This window comes from Toxorhynchites rutilus, chromosome 2 (assembly GCF_029784135.1).
Source record: "Toxorhynchites rutilus septentrionalis strain SRP chromosome 2, ASM2978413v1, whole genome shotgun sequence".
In the NCBI taxonomy this organism is placed as follows: Eukaryota; Metazoa; Arthropoda; class Insecta; order Diptera; family Culicidae; genus Toxorhynchites; species Toxorhynchites rutilus.
Window position 1 is genome coordinate 89,111,281 of NC_073745.1, and position 27,369 is coordinate 89,138,649.

At 38.0% G+C, this 27,369-nt stretch overlaps 2 protein-coding genes across 7 annotated transcripts in view; one reads left to right on the forward strand and one right to left on the reverse strand.

Annotated features, from left to right (window-relative positions):
• Window positions 1-27,369, forward strand: part of LOC129771653 (insulin-like growth factor-binding protein complex acid labile subunit) — a 671,410-nt gene that overhangs the window by 1,866 nt on the left and 642,175 nt on the right. The window contains exon 2 of one of the 6 annotated variants that reach the window (XM_055775520.1): window positions 11,457-11,566. The exons of the other annotated variants lie outside the window; for them this stretch is intronic. The gene's annotated coding sequence lies outside the window, so the exon portion shown is untranslated. The remainder of the gene's footprint in view (window positions 1-11,456; window positions 11,567-27,369) is intronic. 6 annotated transcript variants of the gene reach the window in all.
• Window positions 26,445-27,104, reverse strand: LOC129765914 (cuticle protein 6-like). Its single transcript, XM_055766359.1, has one exon. The coding sequence runs from the start codon at window positions 27,102-27,104 to the stop codon at window positions 26,445-26,447; it is 660 nt and encodes a 219-aa protein (XP_055622334.1).

Below are 27,369 nucleotides of genomic sequence, written 5' to 3' on the forward strand. Positions count from 1 at the left end.
CTTTTTAGAATTGAATATATAATACGAATTTTTGACTCCCTTTCTCCCTTACATAACCCAAACATATTTCAAGCATGAAGTAAGTAACGCACACTAGGGCCCTCTTCTTTCCTTCAGGCGTTACGCAATTTGCGCGAAGCCTGAAACCATTTTGAATTTCTCACACTTTCCAAATAATCAAAAGTATCGACATCACAAATTTTAAAATATTCGATTATCAGCTTCGGTTAATTACTTGAGAAATTCAGGTCAATATAATGTGTACAGGCAAACCTGTTTTTGTGCGAGGGTATGGACTTCACCAGTAGCTTCAAAAAAATAGTGTTCGCTACACAATTTGAAAAAAAAGTTGCTTTATGAAAATAACCCAAAACCTAATGATTCCATTCGTGATCAACATTCGATTTCCTTTTTTTCACTTTAATAAGCGGCCTACTCACTAGCGCAGGTCATGAAATCAGTATTTGCTCCTTTCAATAAGCTCCTACTGACACCCTAAAACACACAAAACAAAACATGAGAATAAATTGTCAAAGTATTGAACTCCCGGCCCCGTGAGGCTAACGCCATATGAGCCTTGATAAAAATATATATTTTGGAAAAAAAAACATGAGAATGGGAATTAGCTCGCACAGTCCCAATGTAGAGCGATGAAATACATATAAAATATAGAAAAAAATGAATGACCGATGACATCATTTTTTTTTCAAATACCGCATAAAATAAATCGCACCGGATTTTTGATAAATTCTTTTGTGCGATTGCACAAAAAAATCGCGGAAAAATTTTTTGCATAAAAACATTTTAGGAGGTTGTGTCCAAGATACGACGGCATTGTTGACGTAGAACTATGCTGCTATTTTATATAAGTCGCTTGTTAATAACTTCGGATATTATTTCATAATGCTGTGAAATTTTAAAAATAACTGTTTAGTAGAATGGTTTGATCGTCCTGAAATGGTTTTTTCAATTGTAGATTCAGTTGACTATAACTGATTGATCGTATGTCGCAATTTGTTTCATGAGCATTGAAAATTTACCTCGAACGCTATTCCGGTGGCCTTTTTCACAACTGACATAGGCACAGCTACAGTCGATTATATACTTGTTGTACCAGCATCATTATTCCACATCTCATAACTACATCAATATAACTTTGGCACCGAATGGAAACAACAACAATGACAATACTTGCAAGTATCAAACATCATGCTACATGTTATTTAGTATCGCCTCAGTGGAATTGTTCCTCTAGACATCAGTCGTTCAACGTAAACCAAGTGCTAAACAAGTGTTCGTCATAGCATGCATGCAGAGCCATACATCGGTGGCTTGAAGCTACTAGGAATATAAACAGTTCTCATCATCTTGCGCTACTCTCGATAGAAACGCTTCTGTTAATATTACTGGCCTCGAAAAAAGGTGCATTACTTTTCCATGCTCAAAATAATCGCAGCTGTCGTCCTTAGTGGAGAAAGTTTTGCTACTGGCAAGCGAAACCAAATCACATACAAATTTCCAGAACGACATTTACTTTCTAAATAAATGAAATAAACTTTTTCTGTTAATCTCAAAAACTTTGAAAAGATTTTTTTTCGATAAAGATTAGCACAAATGCAATCATAGTTGAAAGTAGTTTTGCGACTGGCACGCGAACCCAAATAACTTATAACATTCCAGCACGACATTCAGGATGCTTGGTATTCCCCAAATTTTTTTTTTGCGCATAACCTTAACACCTGCTTCGCCATACCGTCAGTTCAATTCATTGAATGCAATGTCAAAGGCGCCAACGAAGCCTTTATGATGACGGAAAACAACAATGTTAACTGCGTTAACTGCTTGGAAAAAGACTGAATATTTGCCGCAGCAGAGATTCATTACTAACACCCTAACGCAATTATTTTCCTCCCGCACTATTTTTAGGTACGGATTATGAAATGCGCACCTACTCACATGAATATACATATTTCGATGGCTTGAAGCAACTAAATATACACACACACTTATCTTCGTTTTGCGCTCTTTTCAACAGAAGCCCTTTCTGTTAATATTGCTGGTCTAGATTATCTTAGCTGTGTGTTTTGCCACCGCCATGCAAAACTAAATCACAGACCAAATTCCTGAACATTCATTTTCTTGATGACCTGACGATAGCCTAGCTTGATGATTACCCACACAATTGTGTAGTTCAGAATCATTATTCCACATTTATTTTCTTGGTGAGCTGACGATAGTCTAGCTTGATGATTCCCCACACAATTGTGTAGTTCAGAACCTTAATGTAATGGAGTCAGTTTGATGCAATGATTGCAATGTCATAACATAAGCGAATGAATAACTTGGTCGCGTCCATAGTTCAACCCGAAACGAAGGCATGTGATGACGCAAAAAAAGGAAGAACAAGCGATGTTCATTGCTTTGAAAACAGAACGATACTGAAAGTTTGCCTTTCTTTCTTTCTTTCTTTGTTTTTAAGAGGCTTTAAACTTTAAACTTTAAGTTTGCCTCAGCGAGAACCACTGTTTATACTCTAGGCAAATATTCCCCTTCGTTATTCTTCCTTTCCTTTGTTCACGGAGACTTTAAATCTCATGATTTCCCCTTCGTTGCTCATTGTAGACAGCTCTGTTCGGGAAAGCACAACAATCAGCAGAACAAATGTATGGGAAAATGGAAACGCTTATAGTTTTCATGAATTTTAACCATTTACACACCAGGGTATTGTGATGTATAGAATACCAAGCAAATCTTAGGGAAAATCCGATTCGTTAGGTATGTAAATCGCCAAAATCCGTTCGCGGCAAAAATATTTAGTAACGTTAACTTTATTTCATAAAAACGTGACTTGTTTTCTGATTTAGCAACCTAAATGAAACACGTAATTCTACTTCAAAAAACCGCACAAAAAAAGGTTTTACTGTACAAAATTTTGCTTTTGCAATATGCATTCACTATGCATTCGGCTTCGTCCTGCAGAAACGTAAAACCTGTGCGACGATATTTTTCTACTGAAGGACCAAACGTTTTCGTGCCTCCGGTTTTGTTTATTTACGTTTGTTTTTGAACCAGAATTTTGCCGAAGAAAATGGTCAGTGCAGTTGAGAAGGCGTTGGCTACGCAACGCAATTCCCATCTTTAATACACAGATGGTAACGCAACCTCGACCACCTCAGGGTGTGTGGGCCGCATCCGGGTACACGATTTGAGGGATGCAAAAACGTTTGTGTAACATTTACCCGAATACCACTCACCCGAAGCACGTTTACCCGATGCACATTTACCAGATTAAATCAATACAACATTGGTGAGCAAAAAAAAAAAACGCTGTAAAAAGAAAAATTGTAATGAGGAAATCAGAAAATGATACGAGAACCTTCAGGAGCCCAGGCGTTGGAATATTTTTTCGAGAATAAAACAAGTAATTTTAATATAAAAATATAGAGCATAAATGTATTGAAAATGAGAATTCTCAACGGTAAACGCATTTATTCGAATGCAACTTCTGCAATGCAATGATATTTTTGAGGCAATATTTTCATTCATTATTAAATATTTCGAGTAATTTTTTCGATTTTATTTAACATCAATTCAGTTCGCAAGTGTCTTTCAGGGTCTTTTGAGACTTGAATATATTACATCTTGCTGTCCAATGGCTATGAGGCTTCGTGCACAATACGAATTTTTGACTCCCTCTCCCCCTTACATAACCCAAACATATTTCGAATATGAAGTAAGTAACGCAAACTAGGGGGGCTCTCTTCTGCACGAAGCCTGAAACCATTTTGAATTTTTCACACTTTCCAAATAAACAAAAGTATCGACATGACAAATTTTAGCTTCGGTTAATTACTTGAGAAATTCAGCTTAACATAATGTACAGGCAAACCTGTTTTTGTGCGGGGGATAAGGACTTCACCAGTAGCTTCAAAAAATAGTTTTCGCATTGATAAGAAAAAAAAACCGTCCTTTCTCATTAACGTCACCGAAGTGCTATTTTTATTGTGACTCTATTTTTTCGTTATGAAATTTATTCTCAGTTCAACATAATGGGGGCGAAGTCCCCATAAGGATAAGGGACCGAGATGGCTCCAAGCCGCCGAGGTGACGCAATCCGAGTCGGCCGCCGATCCGCCTTCGGAAGCGGCGGCCCTTCACAGGCAAACCTGTGATCCAACGATTGTCCGGTTAGTTTGAAGCATAGGAGACGATTCTTTAACTAGGGCCAACCGAGCGTTAGCGAACAAGCATGAGCTTATAACTCAGGGCCCTCAACTGACCATCTGTGTGTGTTATTCCAGATTCTACGTCAACAATCATCACCACATTGCGGTCTGTTGCATCGGTAATTGCCACTATCAATAACACAACAATGGAATCCTCATATCAATAGTCCCGCAGTGTATGGTCCAACTGTGAAAATTTGAACGATAGGAACATTCTCACGCCGAAAAAAAAGGCGACATGTGTATCGATAGAATAGGAATACTCTTATGCCAAAAATGGCTTCTGTGTAATATACAACAAAATTATCGTTAGATAAAAATGTACACGAATGAATCCGGCTCTGTCACAGCTGAATTGCTAAATGAGCCAAATAAAATATACAGATTGGATAAAAAAAACACATCATCTGTCTTTTGTTTTTTTTTCTTTTTTCTCTACATATTTCAAAATTTCATTCTATTTTATGGCGACTGTTTGAAATTGACAGCATTCTCCAACGTATATGGGCTTCGTGATCCAAATGACTGGATAATGTTTATAATCGAACTTGAAAGTCCACCAGTTATACTAATGTATTGATTTAATTAATATAAATGTGAAACTATATCACTTCTTCATAGCACTGTTCGTTAGCAACGCCGCATTTTCCTCGTTTTTGCTCAACCCACGCAGTATACAGTCTTGAACATTTTAGTATTGATTAGCAAATTAAAGATAGAAAGACTTTCTAATAAAATATGGCTGTAAATAGCACATTTGGGTAAATGTACATTCGGGTAGATGTTTCTTTCGGGTACTTTTCGCATTCGGGTTCGGGTGATTGGAATTCAGGTGAGTGTATTTTGGGTAGTTGGGTAGTTGTGACACAATCGCAAGAACACCTCTACATTAACGAATATTTCACCACTCGATATTTACCATATACAAATAGCGAAGAGGGAGGGGGTGCCACCCGACACTACCGCTCCGGGTGCGGAAGTTCCACTCGACGCCACTGGGACTTCCACTTTACTTTTTCACTTTTCCTTGAGCAATCCATGAACATTGTCATGTTGTAAAAAAATCTATTCGCGTCTATTCTTCAATTTCGGTGTTTTTTTCTTCTTAGAGCTCTGTTAAAATGTGCTCAATGTCCAATCTGTTGCACAGTAAAATCTGTTTTATTAGCATAACTAATATTATAACTAAGTTTCAAATTGCTTGTTTGTTTGAAGAAGCCTGAACTGCATACAATTAGTTGTTTAAAGTTTCGAGTTGTTCTACGCTATTGATTCAAATGTTCAGATCTCAATATTGCGAGACGTTACTGATCCGATATAGAAGTTTAGTTTTGTTGTTTTAATGATTATAACTAAAATTGCTCGACGGTTTTCCGATAAGTGAAGCATAGTAGGAATATTGGAAACGATTAATATTTGAGTGGACCGCCAATAAATCCCCATAGTAGAATCTTGTAAACTCTTCCAAACCTGCATTAATGCTGCATTACATTGGAAAACTTTCTGGGATTTAACATTGTAGCAGCTTTGAGGATCGAATCGTCTAAATCGGATCTTTTTCTTATCTACTTGCCCTACTGAGTGCTTTGAATTCAACATTCAAAACAAAACAAAAACTGTACCTATTAGTACTTTGGGACAAAAATCTGGAGTTTTCATGCGTTTGTAGGTACAAATATTGTAAGAAATGATAAACTCACATATATTCATATGGATTTCCACACATTCACGCACCCTTCATCCACAAACTCATAAAGGTCCAAAATGCTCCAAAATGATGCGCATCCCATTCGATATGCGTTGATTTTTCACGAAGTTACAGCACGTCAAAAATCACTTAAATTTTCCGACTTCGCACTCTGTTCCTCCAATTTTTTTGTCGAGTGTATGATTTATATTTTATAATTTTCCCAACATTCAGTCTTACAGTTATCCAATACTAGCTGACCCGGCAAGCTTCGTCCTGCCCAAAATTTGTTATTTGTTATCAATACCTTGAAACATTCACGTTTTCTTACTATGAGCAAATTCATGGGTCCAACATAATTCTCGTTCAAGATTTTTCAACCACTTGCAAATAACATGTTTCTCCGTTACATGGAATAAATGTTTCATACAGAAAATATGATAGAATAAAGACAGCCCTAAATCGGACAATTCCTTCCTCGAGTTCTGATCTTATCAACACATCCTATCCTTTTTTTTTTGGATAAAGATAGAAGAAGATATAGGAGTGCGTTTCATCACATTAAAATCCATTTTGAGTTTCGAACAAAGATTAATTTCGCTAGCGCAAACATCAAATGAACTAACAGCATTTGTCACTATGTAATTGTAGAGCATATGGGAATTTAATTTTCTGAATTTTTCCTTTTTCCTTCTTTTTCCTTCAGAGTTCCATTTGCTTGAATAATTCTCGAGTAATGCAGAAATTTGTGTTTCAGACAGACAGACAGACAGACAGACATAAATCCATTTATATATATATATATATAGATTCATAGGACAGGATTCATGAACATGTTCACTAGACGTTGAGATTCGTTTATGAAAATTGTGAACTGACACTTTGTAGAGATGAACCAGCCTTTGGCTGAAAATCTTTTTAATAAAGAAAGAAAAAAAAACTGACACTTTGTTGAATAAAGTATAAGATTAGTACATTTCTTATACTTCATATACGAGCGCAAAGGGTTTAATGTGGCGATGAATTGATACATATCATCGAGAAGCTGATTATAATTCCGATAAATTTGGTATAGATTTTCTAGATTTGCTTTGATTCGCGGCAAGTAAATTTTATATTAATCTGTTTATATTTCCCCTCATATATTTCTTTAATGACAGGGCCTATGAAACCAACATATTCGGGAGTCATCACTCACCAGTTTATAATAACATTGATCGCTCACCGACTGATCAATAATGAGGCAAACGATTTGAGCAAATTATCGAATCTTAACGCAAATATCTCCAGCATGAACCAATTATGACCCACAGGCAGAGGAAACGACCAATCATCGCCGACTAATGCTTTCTACAATCTCCCACTGGTAATGACACATACATCAGGTCATAATTCCCCTGTCCTGACGATGGCAACTTTAGTGAGCATTACACGTGAGATAAAATCCCATTCTTCTCGTGCTCGACCGAGAAAAGTTGGATGAATGTTGCCGCTTGTAGCCATTACGAACCGTACAATTAATAATAATTTTTATATTCACATCTGCTCTATACGGCCTCGTCTCTCTCTACTTCACAGTCGAATCACATAATAAACCAGTGTTACAACCAACCCAAACCAGTCCCAACGCATCTCTCTTTTCTCCTCTCCTCATCGCTGGATCCTCATCTCTCGGCAACGGTCAGCACTTGTTGTGCTTCGTGCTGTGGCCATTTACACCGACCCATTCACCCGTGTTCGCCTCTAGCCGGATGTCATCGAGAAAAATTGTTATCTATAAGCGATTTTTCAGCCTCCAACGGTTGGTGATTCCAGAAAATTGGTAGCCACCGATAATGAGCACTTCAATCTTCACTATCTCAACGGCACGGAGCGAGGAGATTCCCAAAGCCCCAAAAGCCGACGTGAAATATTTATGTGAATTCGTAACAAGCCTTCCCCATCGGAGCCTCAGCTCGCTAAGCGAAGCGTAATTTATCGGGTCGGAATAAATTACAAAATTTACATTCTTGCTGCAGCTGCAGCTCCCGAGTACCCCAAACCAAACAGAAATCTAGCTCGATTGTTTCGGGATCGGTAAATTGGATTACCACTTGGCGCGCATAGCCTGTCAGTGAGCAGCACAGTCCGTCCCCGATTCTAGTTTGACCTTTTCGTTTGTTCTGCTGGGAACGATTCCCTGAGAGCATGAGAAAATTTGTAAGTACAAGTAAGTACAAGTACATCCTAGGCACCGATGGCCGCCTAGGATTTGCGCGCAACCTTCCCGCCGGATGTGTTCTGATGAATATTTTTGGTTTCTCTGTTCACCTGTGAGATGGCGGTTTGGTTCAGCGACGCGAAAACATCCGAAATCGAGGGTACGTCTGTGTGTTTATCGGAGGCCTATCGGTGCATAATGAAGCGAAGCCCTACTTGCGGTTGCGGCGCCACCGCCGTTGGAGCCGTTTCTACACAACACTCGATGGCCACAGATAAAGGGATAATAATGGATTCTGGTTTCAGCATTGTTTCAGCACTCACAAACGCTTGGAAACTATTGAAACAGGTGGTAATTCGACTGATTTGTTTGTATGTTGAAGTTCTAACGGTCGGCGGTTCTTGATTGCATTTCAGAGTTCTGCATAATCTGCATAAATAATACTTCTTTGTTTAAAAAATATAAAACTCATGAAACACATAAATATAAATTTCAGACAAAATTCGACTCGATCTATAGAGATGTGTCTAGACTCTTGACAGCTTTTTTGTAGAACACACCTAATTTACCTATTGCGCAAATTATATATTTTTGGGACCAAACTGGTCAATACGTACTCTTCCAACCGTACCGCCTAAAATGAGCAAGTAATGTAGAGGCGAAGCACAATTCGCTTCGCCACAGTATGAAGGTAATGTTTCGCGATTTCTATACCAGTTTCGTTTTAGACAGTGAGCTAACAATAGCATATGTTATTACTGAGAGTTACTTTGAACATTTTCAAAATGTTGTTTTGTTGGTATGTCGTGTCAATCATTCATAATTAGAGTTAATTGTTCAATTCCGATTTTTTTCTGAGATAATGTCGGATGTGATAAACAAATGAATTGAATAAAATTATCTTTTAGCTCTATGTTAACAATGCGGTCCTGTCTTGAACACAACCCTTCGAAGCGGAAGGTTTGTATTTCTCTTACTTTTCTCACTGTGACTTGTTGAAATGCTAGACCGTCGTCATGAGCATCAAGATGGCAATTTTGAAAAACAATACATCACTGCCCAAATCTGCTTTCTCTCATTATATTTAATTCCTTTTAGTCAAACATGCAATTGGTTTTTTTGTTCGCAATCTCTGATAACAGTTCGTAAGTGTCGTTAATTTGTATTGTAGCGAACACATTGACTAGTCATAGTGAGTAAAGTACGATAGATACTGACCTCCCGCTACCACAATTTGATGGGTACTGAACCTAGGAATCTTCCGACACCGTGATAGCGACTCTAGCCCCACCCACGGCTAATCGTACACGTCTGCTATTTTTTGGATAGCCCTCCTATAATGTTGAATATTCTTGAAATATGAGATCTATAAACGATTTTTAATATCATTCAATTTTCTTGGTGTCATTTTTTCCGAAATAGCGGAAAGGCATTGTCTGAAATCACTCGGAAGTAAGGTTGCCACATTTAGTTCTGTATCGGAAAATTTAGGGAAAAAATGAAAATAAAGGTTTCTTTTGATTTTGAATTTATTTTTCTTACTTATGGGTTGTTGGAATCGTGATTATAAAACAAAATAAATCATAAAAAGATTTTCTCATGTTCCTCTGAATTATATGATGTTTATACATGGTTTTGCTGAACTTTGCCTTGCCTTCAAATTTTTCGTCAATTTCATCCTTGGCGCATTAAATCATTAAGGTGACGCTAACCACTCGACCACGGGTGCACAACATATATACTAGGGTGCCAATGAAAATGGTCATCTCGAATTTCAAAAAGTTACCCCGAGAGTGGCGCAAAGCGGTCAAAATTAGAGTTTTTTGAAAATCGAAAAATCGAGCAAAGGAAATCGGGGTTTTCGAAAAACATTTTTTGATGTCAAATGTCTTAAAATTGCATGAAACGTCGAGATCTACTGTTATCTCGAAAAAAAATGTCAAATATCGACATTCTGAGACTCACTTTTTCTTCGGAATATGAGACGAAACGTATGGTTTTGGGTGACAATAAAAATAGTTGTCTCGATTTTTCATTCGGAACTTGCTGCGAAATGTTGATTTGCAAGATAAAATACCCTATGCAAAATATTAGCTTATTTTGGACTTCTTCTACAAGTGTCCCAGCCGTTAAAATTTGAGTTTTTTGAAAACCTAAAGATCACCGAGAATCGGGATTTTCAAAAAAAAATTGGTGCCAAATATTTTAAAATTGCATGAATCATCGAGATTTACAAAATAAGGGACGAGCTTATGATTGCGCCGGCTAGTGACCATTCTATCCTGGATTCCTCGAGTCGAGAAGACGCACCACGCTAGATATGGGGTACATACAAGGGGGGCGTTGTTGACTAATGGTCAGCTGCATCCCAATAGGAAGTATCCCGTGTCGGGCACAGGTACAGAGAATTGGAGACAGCAACATCCCAATTACGAGAACACTTGTAATACTAACCTCGAGCCGACCGGGAGTAATCGGTTACATATTACTAACATAGATAATAAGAAAAACTGTCAAAATATTGAACTCCGGCCCCGTCAGGCTAACGCCATATGAGCCTTGATAAAAATATATATTTTGGAAAAAAAATCGAGATTTACTGTTATCTCGAAAAAAATGTTGTCAAAAGAAATATTTTTATTGGCACTTGGTCGTTTTTCCGTTTGAAAAGTCGATTTTTCACGATTTTTTTTAAATAACTGTAAATCTCGACGTTTCATGCAATTTAAAGACATTTGGCATCAAAATTCATTTTAAAACTCTGATTTCCGGTGATTTTTAGAATCTGAAAAAAGGGTAAATCAACGTTTCGCAACAAGTTCCGAATGAACAATCGATATGACGATTTTCATCTGCACCCAAAACAATACGTTTTGCCTCGTATTCCAACAAAGTCTCAGTCACAGAGTGTCGATCTTTGACAATTTTTTTTTCAAGATGATAGCAGATCTCGACGTTTCATGCAATTTTAAGACATTTGGCATCGAAAATTTATAACCGGAAACCCCGATTTCTTTTACTCCCCCTTTGGTAGTTTTTCGTGGGAATCAACACTTTTAATCAAGTTCCCTTTGGAAATCCGAGGGTCACTTTTTCCCATATATCCATTGGCACTCTACTGTATAGGTCAGGGATGGCCAAACGGTAGTCCGTGGTCTACCGGTCGCTCGCGTAGGTATTCTAGGCTCCCACCAGCTGTTCTAGGGTAGTGTCACCTCATCTCACTTCACCTTTGGCCATGATAATTTTATAAGGTGTTTATGCTAACCTCAATAAAACATATTAGTTGTAAGAGTAGATAATTCTTCATTAAAGTTTCCGTTTTGATATTATTTTCTTTCAGATTGTCCATAACCAATAAAGCAAAAAATTGTCACTAGGAACAATTTCAACAATGTTTTCTCCAGGCATATCATTTGTTGAATGACCAATTGAAAATGCTGGAAACATCCGGTAAAAGCCTTTTTATTTTGATTTATTGTGCATTATATTTATTTTATACAATTATTTTTATTAGTTTATACAGGTCGGACTCGATTATCCGGAGTATTAATGTTTTTTTAATCCGGATAATTGAGTCAAAACAATTTTTTTTTCTTTATTTCTTTTTTTGCATGTATTTTTCGTTTTTTGAAAATAAAAGAGGGATTTGATTTTTGATTCATCCCCTTAAAGTCAGAAAACACCTTTCTCACATGAAAAAAAATTAATTCATCCAGATTATCTCAGGAAGTGATAGTCGATCATATTTGATGAAAAAAATCCTCCTACGCATATGTTCGAATTTCAACAATGACAGAGTTACAGAACTTTTTTTTTGCTTCGGACTCTGTTGCTTCAAACTGGCTCTACATTAAAAAGTACGCTACGGACGACGATTCTGATGCTTTCATTTGAAAGATGAGAAAATTTAGTACAGGATATAGTAGTGGAACAACTAAATTAATGAATTTTAATAACATTTTGGAAGTGAAACACTTAAAAGTTAATATTTTTTTATGTGTTATTATTAATTTTATCCTAAAAATTTATTTTAAACTAGATTGTTTCTATCGATCAAAATGAAGTTCTTTAACCGCTCCACAATTTGTTCTTTGACGCACAACTTCTATCTTTCTTAATTTGGCTGCAATATCGATATAAACAATTCCTGGTGAAAATTCAAGCAAAATCTTCAAAAATCACGATTTTTACCCCACTGTACATGTAATAGCCACTTAAACTTCACCTTAACGTTGAAAGGTTACATTTCTTCATGAAATAAGCCATATTTGAAATATACAAAAATATATTCCAAATTGAATATAATCGAGTCCAAAATTGTATACAAAAAGTCATTTTTGATGACATTCATTAGCATGTGTTGAGCGAATATTTTTGCGTTACAGGGCCATCAAAACAAAATCCGGAAATCGGTTGGCTCCCACAATTATGGACTCTGTTTTGAGAGCGAAGAACTATGTATCGACTCAAGGAGGAGCGTCACAGATAAAGTTGAAGGAAAATTCGAAGGCAAAGTTCAACAAAACCATGTAAAAACATCATGCAATTCAGAGGCGAAAGACTTTTATATGACTTTTTTTATTGTATTGACACGACTTTCATAACCCATAAATAAGAAAAAATAGTTCAAAGTGAAAATAAACCTTTACTTTCATTTGTTTCCCTTTACTTTCCGATACAGATTTTTTCAGAAAATTTTACAGACTTAAATGTGGTAACCCTGCTCCAAATCAAGCCATTCAGCCATTTTTTGCGGCGGCCAAATTGAATTTTTCAAGATCATGGAATACGCAGTTTCATAATGACAGTAGAATTAAATGTATGTTCGAAATTTCAGATCAATCATTCAACAGGAACGGGGTCAATTTTCTATTAATGTGGGACAACCCTACAAAAATTCAAACATACATAGAAACAGGTCAAGCTGAATGAAACCATTCAAAAAGTAATTAGTTGTTTGGGGACTGCGGCCAACTTGAAATTGGATTTTTCATTATGTGCTATGTTCTACTAGTCGAGAACTTTCTTTTGATACATTTTTGGGCATTTTTCATAAATAACTGTGTTCTACTAGGCAAGCCTTTTCATTTGATACTAATGTTGAAGGGGTTTTGATAAAATAGGTAATCCGCCATTTTGTAGTGGCCGCCATCTTAGATTTGCATTTTTCACATATAACTGTATTCTACTAGTCAAGCCCTTTCATTTGATACTCATATTGATGGGGTTGTGAAAAAAATATATATGGCGCCATCTTGCGGTGGCGGCCATTTTGGATTTGAATTTTTCATAAAAAACTGTATTCTACTAGTCAAGCCCTTTCATTTGATACCCATATTGATGGGGTTGTGAAAAAAATATATATGGCGCCATCTTGCGGTGGCGGCCATTTTGGATTTGCTTTTCTCATAAATAACTGTGTTCTACTAGTCACGCCCTTTCATTTGAAACCCATATTGATGGGGTTCTGAGAAAATATGTAATCCGCCATTTTGTAGTGGCCGCCATCTTGGATTTGCATTTTCCATAAATAACTGCATTCTACTAATCAAGCCCTTTCTTTTGATACCCATATTAGCTATTCAATATAGAATTATTATACAAAATATTCAAAATTTCCGAAAATCAAACATAAAATAAATACTCCGGATAATCGAGTCTCCGGATAGTCGAGTCCGACCTGTACCATAATAAGTAATGTTATTTTTATTTCATACTACGATAAGTAATGTGAATCAGTTTTTCAACCGAATTTGGCTCGTTAGGTCTATTTTGATGTTCTAGATACAGTCTGGTGAAAGTTGTCGGCATAATTTTTCGAGCTGTTTGATTTGCTTGTTGCATTTCTGATATTTTTCTGTGGGAAACATTTCGGCAACGTTCAAAATATGGAATTCGCAACACATGACGTTCAAGGAAGAACTCGATTCGATAACATTCTATCGATTTACAAGATGCTCGGTGTGATAGTTAGAGTAATCGAATTGACTATTCGATTCAATCTTCATAATAAGGGACCAATATTTCCGACAGATATTTCTTGTACTTCTAGGTAATTGAGGGTTATAATGATTTTTTGGGTGTATTTTTCTGGATAAATAAATAAATGTTTTGTATGTTCCTAAATGACAATTTTATTAATAAAATAAATGATATTGATTGATGAGACTGTACAGAAAATAAAGTATCACTTATCAATTATTTAGTAACCGATTATTATTTTTATTTCATAGAATAATTTATCATTGAATATCTATTAGTATGACTTATGTTCCCGCCCTCGTGGTCGAGTTCGGGTTCGATCTCCGTTCTGGCCGGGGGATTTTTCGTCAAAGAAATTTCTTCTGACTGTGCTGACTGTGCGTATTCTAAAACTTGCCACTTAGAATACTTTCAAGACGTATTATTTGGGATAGAAATTTCAACTTAAGTATTAATAAAAATGACGCAACTAATACTACGTTGAGACGGTTGATCTCCACTAGGAACGTTAGACGTTAGACAATAAAGGAGAAGAAGAAGAAGAATGTTTTTCCTTCAATTAACCCTCCTATACTCGATCATACGATCTCATAGACCAAGAATCAAAAAAATTCTTTTTGAGGAGGTTAATTCAGCCTATGCCTATGGTTATTGAAACCGAATGAAGTTGGAGAAAAAATATTTTCTGGGTTTTTTTTTCATTTAATATACTATTTTTTAGATTTTTTTAATTACAGATAATGCCCTGAATACACAATAGCAACACTATAGATATCTGTACAGTCTGGGTATGATTTTGCGCGCGAGTACAGGAATGTTAAAACTGTGTTATATCGTCTATTTTCGTTTATTTTCTTATGACCTCTTGATACAGTAAACGATGGTAGACCGCAGGCTAACATTTGAACATTTAGTCGCCCGTAGTGCCCGAAAGTTTGGCCACCCCTGGTATAGGTATACTACATATGAATTTCAGAAAAATTTGAAGTGGGGGACAAAATATTAAAAAACGATACAAAATCTTGCAAACAATTTATATAACTGGTCATTTTGACCGGTGGTGCAGGTAAACTTTCAAAATTGTACGTTATATCGAAGCATTTTTCTTTCTTTCTTTATTCTTATTTTCTATATTAAAGAGATTTTAAGCCGAAGGCTGGTTCATCTCGAAGCATAATAAAGAACTCACAAACTATGCTATGAGAGTCAGTAAAAATTCATGATTTTGCTTTCTTCCGTTTCCGAGTGGTGATTTTTCGCGGGGAAGTTTTTGGAAAAGCTCCAACCTTTTCCGGGGACAAAATTGCCAAAGTAAAATCTATCTGTGCTGCAGACGCAGCATTGTTGTATTACCCGATGAGTCAGTTGCTATCTCCACTCCAGTAGGTAAAATCATTCGAGCAATCAAAATTCTTGTCCGAAAAAACCTTTCTTGAGGATGGGTAGCAACCTGACATTTTGAATCCAACTAGGATATTACTCAGATTGAAAGAAGCATTATAAGCCGATGCAACTATACCTGAAAAATCGTGTATAGAAATAGTTTTTCCAGGATGGTTGAGTAGCCAATCGTTCTGAGAAACTGAGAGCTTTTGCTTGTAAAGGCCCATAACTGAAACATCCAGCGGTTGTAAGCGTATTGTGACATAAGGTGGAAGAGATACATGAATTGTGCAATTTTCTCGGCAATATTTAATTGTTTCCAAAGTGCAAGGCATTTTTGATTTCTTTTTGATTTTTTTTAAATTGATTTGTTTACGTTGCTTTTTGCTACCTTTTTCGAATGTTCCAGAAAATTGAGAAACAGTTTTCCCGTTATGCAACCGTTAGTTGGGAAACTAGCAAAGACAATGGACCCATTTGGACCACCTGTGAGCTAGAATCATGAAAACGTTCTATTCGAATCTAGTTCGATAGTTCTTCCCACCTTATCTTCGCTGATGCTGGTTCTACCGGTTTTCTTTTTGTAGCTTCGAACCATCATTAGGTCTGAGAATCAGACTAAATGGATGTTTGTTAGTAAACAACAATCAGACGCAAATTTTATGAGGTATTAAACAGGGTCCGAATGTGCCCCATGAACGATGTCCGAATGTGCTCCACCACCATCCGAAGACAAATCATAATTTTATCTAATAAATAGACCTTTATTTCCCCGTTGTATGCACGTTTTCCATTCCATATTGGTTACTAACTGAGGTGGTGTACTTAAATTTCTAAGTCGTTCACAAAGGAATTAGGGAAATACTTACAACTTCAAGCTCAAAAGTTTCGAAACGTGTATGAAAAAGGGCACTGTGTTGTTTTCGTAGGTAATAAACGACCAGGAGATGTCGAACCACATGACAGCTGTTGGTGGAAGGAATTTTAACTTACTTATATTTTTAATTAGGTTGAAAATTGTACCACCTAATTTTTACAAGCGTTGTCCGAAACTGCCCCCCTTTCCTCTACGTTATATCGAAGTGAAATGTACGTTATATCAAAGTTCCCCTGTAGTTCTGGTGTCAAACAAGGTTAGGATTAGCTGTATTTTTTTCAAAGAAAACATGAAAAACTGTTTTCCCTGTTGAAGTGTCCATCTTTCGATGTATGGATGACTTGGTGGTTATTGTATGGGTCGTTCATATATTTTTGTAAGAATTAAAAAAAAGTTTTTGAAAAACGGATTCAACCTTTATCACAATAATTAATTTGTGTAACAATCTCCTCAAATTTTTCCAAAAGTCTAATGTTAAATTTTGTAAACTTACCACTGGCATCAACGACATACTCCTACGTAAACCATAAAAAGGTCACGAATTGAGACCGTACATAATACGTTATCCATATCACTGTTAACCCCATTTCATTCGATGGGGCGCCACATCTTATAATACCACCGAGAAGAGCTAAATCTTCCAATTCGAAGTAGCATTCGACCCGATCGAAAATGGTTCAAATTTCAACCTAGACCGTAAAATCTGGATTAGGCACAAACGCTCAAACGGAACAAGACTTATACCCACATAAGCCGAGAATTGATTTCTGCGTTCAACCCATTTTCGAAGTCAGCTTCGAGTTGAACTGTTACGTTTCGCCGCCGCCGCCGCCGTCGTCGTCGTTTTTTGTGGCCTTTGTGTTCCATTACATCAGCACTTCTCGTGACCCCTACCTCACCACCACCAGAGTGTCCCGTTTCACTTTTCAATTGCCCATCTCAATAATAACCACATTCAGCCCCCGGTTCGATATTTTTGCCAATTTTTATTATGGCATACATTTGCATGCCGATTATCCGTTATGAGCCCGATCGTTCGTACGCTCGTTGGAGAACTGGCCGTTTTCGTACAGTCTGATGGTCTGATTTTTGGTAGAGGTTCGCAAAATTCCGAGCTGTGGTTCGACGGTTACGGTAATGTCGCTTAGAAAAAAATCGTTCCCATTACGCGTCTTTTATTCCCACGAAATAACGTTATCTTATCGTAATCTTTTCTCAAATACTTCGGCTGATTGTGTGCGACACATATAATCCTCCGCACTCCGCACTTCATAACTTCTAACGAGGAGAATCGAATTACAAATCTTTCTAAACTTTTTTTTTGTCGCCGTTGCTCTCTTTTATTTCAAACCAGAAAAAAGAAGTCTAAGCATGACGAGTGAAAACATCTGTTCCGTCCGCCCAAAGACGCGCACGCCTGTGACATTTTCTCAGTGCATTAACCTTCCAAAGAAAGCAGTGTGCGCATAAGGGATAGAGAAGAAAGATTGCTGCCCCCTGAAATGAGACTGCGAGCAGATAGAGCGGAGACGGGAGAGACCGAACCCGAAACAGGGCATCACACCATGTAAAACAGGTCATTAGACCCTTCCTAGCGAACGGACGGACAAAGATTACTCGTCCCGCGCGCGCTGTCACACGTCCACCCAAAACATCAATCGAGAGGCAATTAAAGTAGAACACATCATCGCAGCATCCCCTTATCAAGTGGCGGTTTTTCGGATGGTCGAGCTTAATCTGGAAGAAAAATTAACAGCTCATTATCGTCACCACCGCCGCCGGCTTGTGGAGGGTGTTGCGTTTGCTTGACTGGCTGTTGACAGACCAATACGGAATGTGATCAAATTAGCATACCACAAACGGAACGGCCCCAAATTGGCTGGCTGAACAACCGCAACACTTTCCCAACCGATGAAAAGTCGACGGCATACAAACGTTGGCATTCGAGTTTAATTTCAATTTTCCCAAGAAATTCAACCACAGAGACAATCTTCACGCCCTGCCGAGTTCGCTGGACCGAGAGCTGCGCTGATGGGTGTCCGATTCCAAACCCGAGAAACAGTGGCCGCTGTTGGTTTCAATTTCAATCAATTTCTATTATGTAGCTCCCTTCCCCCGGGGCCGCTGCCGCCACCCTGCGGATGCTGACAACGTTCATAACCGTCATCTCAGCACGTCCTGTCAAAACAATCATCCACATGTCTTGCTCCAACAGAAGAACTCGTGGGTTGATACCGATAAAGCAAATAACGGGGGAAGAAATATGAGAATCGGAAGAATATTTCCCTGGAACCTTGATCTTGACACCGTTTTCTCCTCGGTTGGCATGCGACTGCTCGATGCCAGGCGCGAGGTGGTAGGCGGGAAGTTATGGTTTACAAGCGTTAATGGGTGGCAGCGAAGCTGGCAGTAGATAACAGCTCTTTTTTCCGGAGCTTTTTTCCGCTTCCTTTGCACCATATATTCCCATGTTTCCAACCCACACACGGTCAATCAGCAGTAGCAGAGAATGACGAAAGTGTCGGAAGGAAAGGGGGAACGAATACCATCGTCTGGTGTGCGATGAAGCATAAGGCGCCTTACAAAAGAACTTGTTTTGACAGATTTTACCCCCCGCTGGTCTTCGGCTCCCGCTAGAGCGGCCACATCCGGCTTGCAGCTTCCCTTTTCTCAGCGCCCCTAAGTGTGGTCTGGTCTGTCTACATAACATCACATATTGACTACACTACCGGTTCTCTTTGTTCGGGAGGTCATGGGGCGCGCTCACACAGGCCCAACACAGGCTAGCGCCCGCCGTCCGACGGATACTCCTCATTGTAAATGTGTGTGCGTGTGGGTGGTGCGGTTTTCCCTGCCGAGGAAAAATAATTGGATTTTACCAATTATTTTGGTTGCATAAAGGAAGAACACTCGATCCGGCTACACACATGCCCTTCGTGAAGCCGCACTTTTAATGGGAAGTGTTTTGTTTCCTTGTTTGATGTTGTAACCAGGGATAAGACTAAGTAACGGGCTTCGCCGAAGATTAGAGCGTTTTGTTCCGGTGATGATCCTCGGGGAAAGTGTATTAGATTGGGGCTTTGTTTTTACTGGGACAAATGCGCAACTATCATGAACCTTTTGGAAATTGAAGCTTATGATAAAAAACACATACAGTGACTTAAACTCGAAATCGTACCCCACCATGCAGATCTATTTCCACTACTTTTGAAAGTCGAAAACAAGCTTCCGAAGCATTCTATCTAGATAATGATGTATACATCATTTTAAAGCTTAAACCTCAGCTTTTGAAACATTTTACGAACATATTTTTATCTTGATGTGTGTAGATATTTTTATTAATCCGTTTATTTTTACAGGCTCAGTTACATATGTTTAAAGGAACCAAACTCTCAACTATATTTCTACTAGCATATATTAACATGTTTCCTTAATTCTATGGTTAATAAAATAGGAAACCGATTTCTCGCGGTCGACTCGAGTTTAGAAGGGTGACACATTTTCATTAGGAAAAGGATGGGATGTAAGGAGATGTGTGTTCACACTCACATTCACATTCACATTCTCATTCACACTGACACTTCACACTCAATTCTTAAAACTATCCTTACATCTAATATGTATTTACAATTTAACTTATTCTAATGTTAGTAGGAAGGGAACCGATAGCTCGCGAAGGACGAAAAGGAGGGGAAATAGATGTATGAACAATCACACTCGAAGATCGATAGCTTTAAGGAAAACATATATTTGGGACATGTAATCAAGGTCTAACCGAGCCAACACACCTCTCACCAGCACATTCAGCTGCTTTCCTCGAGCCCGAAGGGAGTTTTCTAAATTCGATCTGGCAACAAGGTATAGCTCGCACGACCAAACAACGTGTTCGATGTCGTGGTAACCATGGCCACAAACGCAGAGATTGCTGTCGGCAAAATTAAAACGAAAAAGTAGCGCGTCTAACGAACAGTGATTGGACATGAGTCGGGAGAAGGTGCGAATAAAGTCCCGACTCAAGTCCAGACTTTTGAACCACGTTTTGAGGCTAACCTTAGGGATAATTGAGTGGAGCCACCGGCCCATTTCATCTTCGTTCCATTTGAGTTGCCAGTTAGCGATGGTATTTTTACGGACTAAAGAATAAAATTCATTGAAGGCGATTTGACGCTGATAAATGTCGCCTTCAATCGCACCCACCTTTGCTAATGAGTCAGCCCTCTCATTACCCGGAATTGAGTAATGTGAAGGGACCCAGACAAAGGTGATGACATAACAGCGTCTGGATAAAGCACTCAAATTTTATCGTATTCTCAAGGCCTTTTCCGGCCTCACTGAACAACAGGTCGTGAGGCGACGCTGTCCAGCGCCCAGTGTATCGCTGCCAATTCAGCAATATACACTGAGCAAGGATTCTGAAGACTGGGAGGTGCTACAAAATTCGTTGAACACTCCAAATCCTGTGGACTCATTCATAGAGGACCCATCAGTAAAGAACATATTAACACAATTGACACGCCCATACTTTGCACCGAAGATCGTTGGAACGATCCCCGATCGAAGATAATCTGGAATTTCATGGATTTTCTCCTTCATGAACAGATCAAAATGTACAGAGGAATTGATGTAGTCAGGAAAACAAACACGGTTGGGAATATAAGAAGAGGAAACAACCTGCATGGAGATGAATTCATGATATGCACTCATGAATCCGGAGCGAAAATTTAGCTCGATAAGCTGTTCAAAATTTCCGATCACCACTGGATTCATAACCTTACACCGGATGAGGAACCGAAGAGATAGTAAATTGAAGCGATCTTTTAGTGGGAGCACGCCTGCCAAATCCTCGAGACTCATGGTATGCGTTGAAGGCATACATCCCAACGCAATACGGAGACAAAGATGCTAAATTCGCTCGAGGCGAGTTTTGGCAGCTGATTGAAAACAGAAACTGCCATACTCCATCACTGAGAGAATAGTTGTTCGATACAACATTATAAGATCTTCGGGATGAGTTGATGTGTGTAGATGAGGTTGACAAAAATATCGGGAAGAAATAAAAAAAAACGATTTCGTTCAGTTTTTTCAATGATTTTATTTTATTTATGATATTGACTAACACAATTTTTTGCCTACTAAGTCAATAGCTCATTATCTAAATAGAATGCTTCGGAAGCTTGTTTTCGACTTTCAAAAGTAGTGAAAAAAGATCTGCATGGTGGGGTACGATTTCGAGTTTGAGTCACTCTATTTGCGATACTCAGTTTTCAGTTTCTTAATTTTAGGAACGACTATTTGGCAACGAAGGAGTAAAATTGTGAGAACAAGCTTACAAAAAATTTTTCAACACTAATTTCAACGAGTGATGAATCCGATCTCCTTTGGAACGTTAAACCTCGACCGAGCCAAGGACAATGAACTCTCCGTCTGAACTTCGTTGATCCCAGCGGATCAATAGTGGAATTTTCTAAAAATCATTTTCATTCCAAACAAAAAATCCACTGTCGGCCCAATGAGACCGGTTGGAACCAGCCGGAAAACTCAGTGTCGGTCCCCATGGACTGACACGAGACTCAACTTGTTGAACATGTACCTCTATTTTTCAAAAAGAAACTGCAGCAAATAACGAGGATCGGAAACGAAGTCATGACTATTGCCCGTACCAAAATTTACATGATGTGAATAATTGAAAGATTCAGCGATTTTATATATAATATAATTTGTGAATTATTTCATTGAGAAATTGTGTTTATGTATGTAATCATGCTGAGAGATACTAAAAAAAAGTGATTATGCTTGGATGGCAGGTTGCGAGTATCCCATCGCTTGGGATGCAAGGGAATTGCTTGTGAGGACTGGATTTACGGTCATCCTAAGCGTGACGATATTTATAAGGACTCTCGAAGTTATCGAACATAATAGAAATATTTGTCTCCAATATTTCAAAAAACCTTCAATTTTTACCGAACCGTTCAAATGCACTCCGTGCCTGTTCTAAAGTGTCCCATGCTCGGGGACAAACAAATCATATGAACTAATATTTCTTTCGAATCAATAAAATAAACTCCTATTCGAAACTGCATATTGCCTTCGTGAATAGTTGTTTATTAGCACAAACCTGTCAAATAGTTTCATAGAATAAAATGAAAGTTTTCACCAATTGTTCAAATTTGCTCCCCATTCCACAATCTCTTCGGAAAAGTCATTACTTGATTTTTTTTTGTTTTCAATTATGTTATTTGGTAAAGTTGACTAAAAATCATAGCTAAGAAATACATTGTTAAAACTGACTTATTTTTTTATTGGATAATAAAAAAAATTGGCACTCATAACACATCAGCTTAGATTGCGCCATCACTCTTGTGAAATCCGGATCTGATCTCATATTCTGATTTATGTTTTTTTTTTATTTCATTTGCTTTCGTATCTCACCCGACCTTTCACTAGTTTTCCTACTTTTTGTCCAACAGTTATTACGATTTGTTCAGCTGCTTCGGATCACGCCTTGTATGACTCATGTTCTTTTTGAAATGCTTATGATACACACAAAGTGCTACTTTGAAGATAGCCCAATTGTTTGCTTTTAAATTCCGCGATAATTCGGAGTGTTGGCAAGATTTCAAACTTTTGGTACGAGATTTCAAACAGTTGGCATCGTACCAAACCAAACATCACGAACATAGCGGAATGATGCCAAATCAGCTGGTTCGAGATGAGGGTTGAAGAAAGTAGGATACACACATTTACGCTTACTAAGCGATCAATTGTGGGTTCAGAACTCAGGGCTCTCAATTCGACCATCTTTATGTTATTATTGGGCTGACCAAATAGTTCAGGAATAAAAACGTGACACAATTTCAGACAATTTCATATTACGATATTTTTTGAAGAATTTCAGTGAAAAAAAAACCGAAAGTAAAATTAGACAAGATGATTTTGTTAGATGTACCTGCTTTGTTTTCTTAAACTTAAGAATATTTTGATGACGTTGAGTCTTTGCGAAAGAGAGTCTGATTTTTGAGAATTTTTCCATAAAATTTGTCACATTCCACCTTAAGGCTCTGCTTAGCAATTATCATAGATTTTTTGGATTCAACATTGAGTCGTGAATTTTTTCTCGATAATATATATTTCATTGCTAAAAAAGACCTTTCAACTGGTAATGGAAAAATTGTCAGGAATCTTAACGAATTTTTTACACTCTAGAAACTCTATTCCTGAAAACATTCACACCTGACGCAACTGGCACGGACTCTTTGTTCCACATTTTTGGCTCAATAATTATAATACGTTTAATCATTGTCCACTCATCCAACAAAATCTTTTTTAATCTATCTGAACAAGAAGTTGTTCAGTATCGCAATATCATAAATTTTTAGCCATTAGTCAAAAATACATCTCCCCTTAATAAAAAAAAATCAAAATTGAAAGGAACTGCAGTGTTAAAAAGGTCACTAACCGATCTCTGGTAAAAAAACAACCTTCAATTGATCTACACGAACACACAATTGGCGAACAAAATCATCCCCTGCAAATACACTAAGCAAAATTAAAATCCAAATTCCACTCAGGTGCTCATCCGAAAAAAAAACTATTGAAAATAATGACAGAGGAAAAAAAAATACGATATGAATTGACAAACGTACGGGACAATAAAAAATGGCCGAGAAAACGGTGCAGTCCCGTTCAAAACGGTACCTTTGGTCAGCCTCATTATTATAGAATAACTACGACCCCACAGCAATCATTAGTGATGGAGATCGATTCACGGTCGGAGTTCTGGCCTCTCCCCATCCATACAAGTTCTGCTGCTTGCAACAAGAAACACCGGGCTGTTATAGATAACACAACAATGGCCATACTAACTGTCTTCGCTGTCAGGTTCCAACTGAACAATGGAACAGAAGGAATACTTTACACGAAATGGTTATTGTGTAATTTGCCATATGTATCAATACGATAGAACATGTAGCATGTACATTAGGGTGCCATTGAAAATGGTCATCTCTAATTCCAAAAAGTTACAAACTCGAACAAACACCCTATGCCAAATAGTACGGGTGAATTGAATGACATCATTTCTCAGTCCTACGTACGTACTTTATTATTTTTTGATCTTGTTTTATTTGTTGCTACCTTAGACGACTTTGTTCATCATCAAATTATTGCTTTTTTAGGACATTTTTATGAGCCAAATTGAACCAAACTTGAAAAACCTTTAATCTCAATAACTTTCTGGCTAAAATTATATGATTCATTAAAGGAGTGCAGTTTTTATAATGTTAAGTTTTATGAAAATGGAGTATTGGATTTTGAAATTTTGCGAAATTTGAAGGTTATACTTTAGCGCAAGTTTACGCAATTAAAGCTTATTTTAACAAAGACTTTATAACGAAAAATAAATTATAAAACAATTGAACATGACTCTGAACAAAAAGCTCTACGAAAATTTATTTCTGTTTGTTGTTTTTGTTGTTGTCTTTTTACAGCCCATCGATTTATAATACCTGTTGAAGATCATTATTATCTTTGATTATATTCGATCAGCTCAGGAGAATTTTAAATTATGATAAGTTTGATAAGAGATAAGTTTGCATTGTATCACTGATAGTAGCTGAGAAATAAAAAGAGAAACGGATATCATGCTAGAATACTAGAATTGCTAGAATTGTTAGAATATTCACTCTTTTACGCATATTTTTGAATTGCCGCATTTTACTTGTATGCGGAGTCTGGAATTGACGCGGATTTTGGAATTTACGCGGTTTTCTTTTACGCGCCACGTATCCAAGCGTGAAAGCGACTCCAGTGTACAATTCTAAATGGCAATATGTTATTTACGATTCAAATTTTTCATTTTTAAATGTATCTTTTTTATTGCATCATAAACTGCAATACTTCTCCCTTCCCTGGTATCCTCCCCTATCTCTCTTCTCTTCTCTTCTCTTCTCTTCTCTTCTCTTCTCTTCTCTTCTCTTCTCTTCTCTTCTCTTCTCTTCTCTTCTCTTCTCTTCTCTTCTCTTCTCTTCTCTTCTCTTCTCTTCTCTTCTCTTCTCTTCTCTTCTCTTCTCTTCTCTTCTCTTCTCTTCTCTTCTCTTCTCTTCTCTTCTCTTCTCTTCTCTTCTCTTCTCTTCTCTTCTCTTCTCTTCTCTTCTCTTCTCTTCTCTTCTCTTCTCTTCTCTTCTCTTCTCTTCTCTTCTCTTCTCTTCTCTTCTCTTCTCTTCTCTTCTCTTCTCTTCTCTTCTCTTCTCTTCTCTTCTCTTCTCTTCTCTTCTCTTCTCTTCTCTTCTCTTCTCTTCTCTTCTCTTCTCTTCTCTTCTCTTCTCTTCTTTTCTCTTCGCTTCAACATACAGATTGCAGCTCCCTCCTTCCGCGAAAAGAAACATGAGCATACAGTAATCCATACAAATCCTATTTCTACATATGGCAGTACCATTCTAGACAGAACAAAGCACTGCTTGTCGTACTCTGGAGGCCTTATATACCCATTCCCCGCGTTGATCGGTTCAGTACTTTTCGAGTCTATGCGGGGACAGACAGACAGCGAAACATTTATTTGTATATGCAGGCATAGATAACAGTGAATGGAAGTCCTTTGACCTTTGGCCCATTTGGCATAGTTCTTCGCATTATGGATTCTGTTGAGTTCGTTGATTTATTTCTGAGGAACAAAACCTAAACTAACCTCTCCGAGCTAGTTAAAAAGGCTATAAACTTTTGTTTTATCAATTTGGAAATTTCATCCAGAAATTTCATCCAAAGTTTTATCATAATCAAAGCAGAGCTCAACTTTCGCTATGTTTGACATGTTCTGATACTATTTCGAAAAAGCCATTTTCAATTCCATGAGTTTCAACCATGAGTGGTCATGGATTACAAGAAAATGGATGAAGAAATATGTGTTTCAGATTCTTTTCAATAAAGTGCAGCATTTTATTTCTTCTTCTCCAGTTGATTTGACTTTACATTAGGGTAATCGATAGTTTAAACCTAGTCTCTTTCCACAATTCCTTGAAAGTTGTTGTAGTTTTTGCACACATTGATGAATGATAGTGACAACAGAATTAGGATACTTTTTTTTGGGATGCCTTAGTGTTCATTGTGGTACAAATGAGGCTTATAAGAACCATCGTCTTCATGTCCGTAGGTTCTAGATTGAACGCTGGCAGTGGCCAAGGCACTCAAGATGGCGGCCTTGACATGTTGAACCTCTGGCGTTTCGATCGGAACTCCATTCTTGATCACTGGCACATGTTGGGGTCCATACCAGGCACCAACACTCTTGGCTTGGTGTTCATCGACGGCGGTCGGCACATAGATCGCGTGGTTAGCAACCTTGGCGTGGGCAGCAGCATGGGCGGCCTTAGCGTGTTTAACCTCCGGTGTTTCTACAGGCACACCCTTCTCGATCACCGGAATATGGATAGGTCCATTCCAAGACTTCTGTTCGGAAGCGTAGTATCCAAATGGAACATAGCTTGCTGGAGCAGTGTAGACCGAGCGCTTGTGAAGTGCATGAGATGGTGTCTGCGGAAGGTTGGTGCCGACCACTTGGAAACCATGTTTAGGATCAGCAATGTATTTCACCGTCTGCACCAGTCCATTAGCATCGACGTATGAATACTCCCCGTGTGTTACTCCGTGGGCGTCCTTTGCTTCCATCTTCTGTGAGTTTGGATCGGAATAACCGTAGGAATAACCACCGGTGCCATCATGGGAGTGGAACTGGGAGGTCACGTCATGACCCATAAGCGAACCGAAGCATGCTCCGGAGGACAGCAGCAACACGGATGCCAAAATCTGAAAGACGAAATGCAAGATCCGCACATTGTGTTGAAATCAATTTGATGGTTCTACCAAGATTTTCATTATTGATAACTGAACACTACACAATTATTGACTGATATGTGCAAAACTGGAACGGAAACCTCCTAGCTGGTCGTACTCGAACCAGGACTGTTTGCGAACTGCGCTTTTCGGATGGTGTGGAAGCAATTTTATACTTTGTACGCAT